Source organism: Trichinella spiralis (genome assembly GCF_000181795.1).
Source record: "Trichinella spiralis strain ISS 195 chromosome Unknown Scfld2, whole genome shotgun sequence".
In the NCBI taxonomy this organism is placed as follows: domain Eukaryota; kingdom Metazoa; phylum Nematoda; class Enoplea; order Trichinellida; family Trichinellidae; genus Trichinella; species Trichinella spiralis.
This window is the reverse complement of record NW_003526941.1, coordinates 5216454-5217980: the sequence shown is the minus strand read 5'-3', so window position 1 is coordinate 5217980 and position 1527 is coordinate 5216454. Positions and strand designations below refer to the sequence as shown.

General features: G+C 37.5%; 1 protein-coding gene across 1 annotated transcript; it reads right to left on the bottom strand.

Moving 5' to 3' along the window:
* Positions 1-478: 478 nt before the first annotated feature.
* On the bottom strand, positions 479-1444 carry Tsp_05758a (hypothetical protein; the record flags this gene model as incomplete). The annotated part of the gene is made up of 4 exons (XM_003379979.1): positions 479-552; positions 730-841; positions 920-1028; positions 1340-1444. Coding segments are annotated over 4 exons (400 nt in total), but the record flags the coding sequence as incomplete, so codon positions are not given.
* Positions 1445-1527: the final 83 nt, after the last annotated feature.

Below are 1527 nucleotides of genomic sequence, written 5' to 3'. Positions count from 1 at the left end.
TATTCCCTCAGGCTACGCCCAAAGCATTTTATTGCACAATATTTGCCTTCAGGGGGATATGCAAATTTTTTTTTGCTTTCAGGCTATGCCCAGGGCATTTCCTGAGGTATTTTTTTCGAAAATTTACATAATTAGCACCCGGCTCTTCACTTCTGCAATTCGATACTTACGTCCTTCAATAACCCAATTTCCACTCAGCGTAGAGTAACGCCTCATACTTACCTTTACCTCTACGCTATCGAACTTCAATCCCCTTTACTCTACGATATCATTCTTCTTTATACTTACCTGCACAACTCACCTTTTCATTCTACTCACCTGCACCATACTTACCTTACTGCACAACTTACCTTTTCATTCTACTCACCTGCACCCTACGTTATCGTACTTACCTTCAGTACTTACCTGCAATCCATTTACCTGTACGCACTTTATATCCGCTTCGACTCTACTTACCTGCGTTACTTTATCCACTTACTTTAATGCTACGTACCAGTACTTTACGATCTCTACTGCTCTTAATGAAGAATTTTATATAAATAAAACATGATTCTAAAATTCATTTGAATATAGTTATATACCATATTACAGCCTTATTAGCATAACAGCAGCATAATAAAAAACGATATTCGATGGAGATCATTCAAATGCGGCTCTCGTCTTCACAGTTACGCACTAAAACTTTAAATACAAAACAATTCTTCTACAAAAAATGAAATTCTTCCTTACCTTGCGTGACAAAAAAAACCGTAAGAAACGCTATTTGAGAGTCTCTATAATCGATATATGAGCTATAATCGGCTGCGACTAAACAAACATTTTCTGATGACGTAATCCATTGCTATCAAGAACAAAATGCTGGGATACCTGTTCTATTTAACATATTTCATTGCTGTCATAATATAAAATTCCTTCTTACTATTTGTGATAAGTAAAGACACACTGGGACGGGTAGAAAACGGAATTGAAACGCCAGGTGAACACTGGTTGGCATCAGTACGGGCTTCATGAGACGACCTAATCCACAGCTGTAAACAAAAACTACTTACTGATTTGTCATATCACATTGGAAACGCACTCACGAAACATGTATACGTGCACCAGCGCTACTCGACTGTCTCAACGTAATCTGCTAGAATTACAATCATTTTTCTTTCTTACTCTTATGATAAGTGAAACCACACTAGTACCAATGATGAACGTCACTGCGTCAACTTCAACTCAGAGGGCCATCAGAAGAAACATCGAATTCGCTTGATGTTAATGTAATGCTGTAATGGAATAAAATGCGCACGCTTTACGTATCCAACTGCAATCAGTAGCAAGTTTAAATACTTACGGATGTTTGTGATGCAACATCTGAACAAACTGATGTGAACATGACCAAACCACGGTGTCCCAGAGCGAAAAGAAGTTTAAAAACAGGTCAGTTAATGATGTTAATCTGTCATTAAAGAATGTTATCTAATTCAATCCAAGGTAACACTCCGCAACCTCCAGCTTATCTAATCTAACCAAAATTCAATA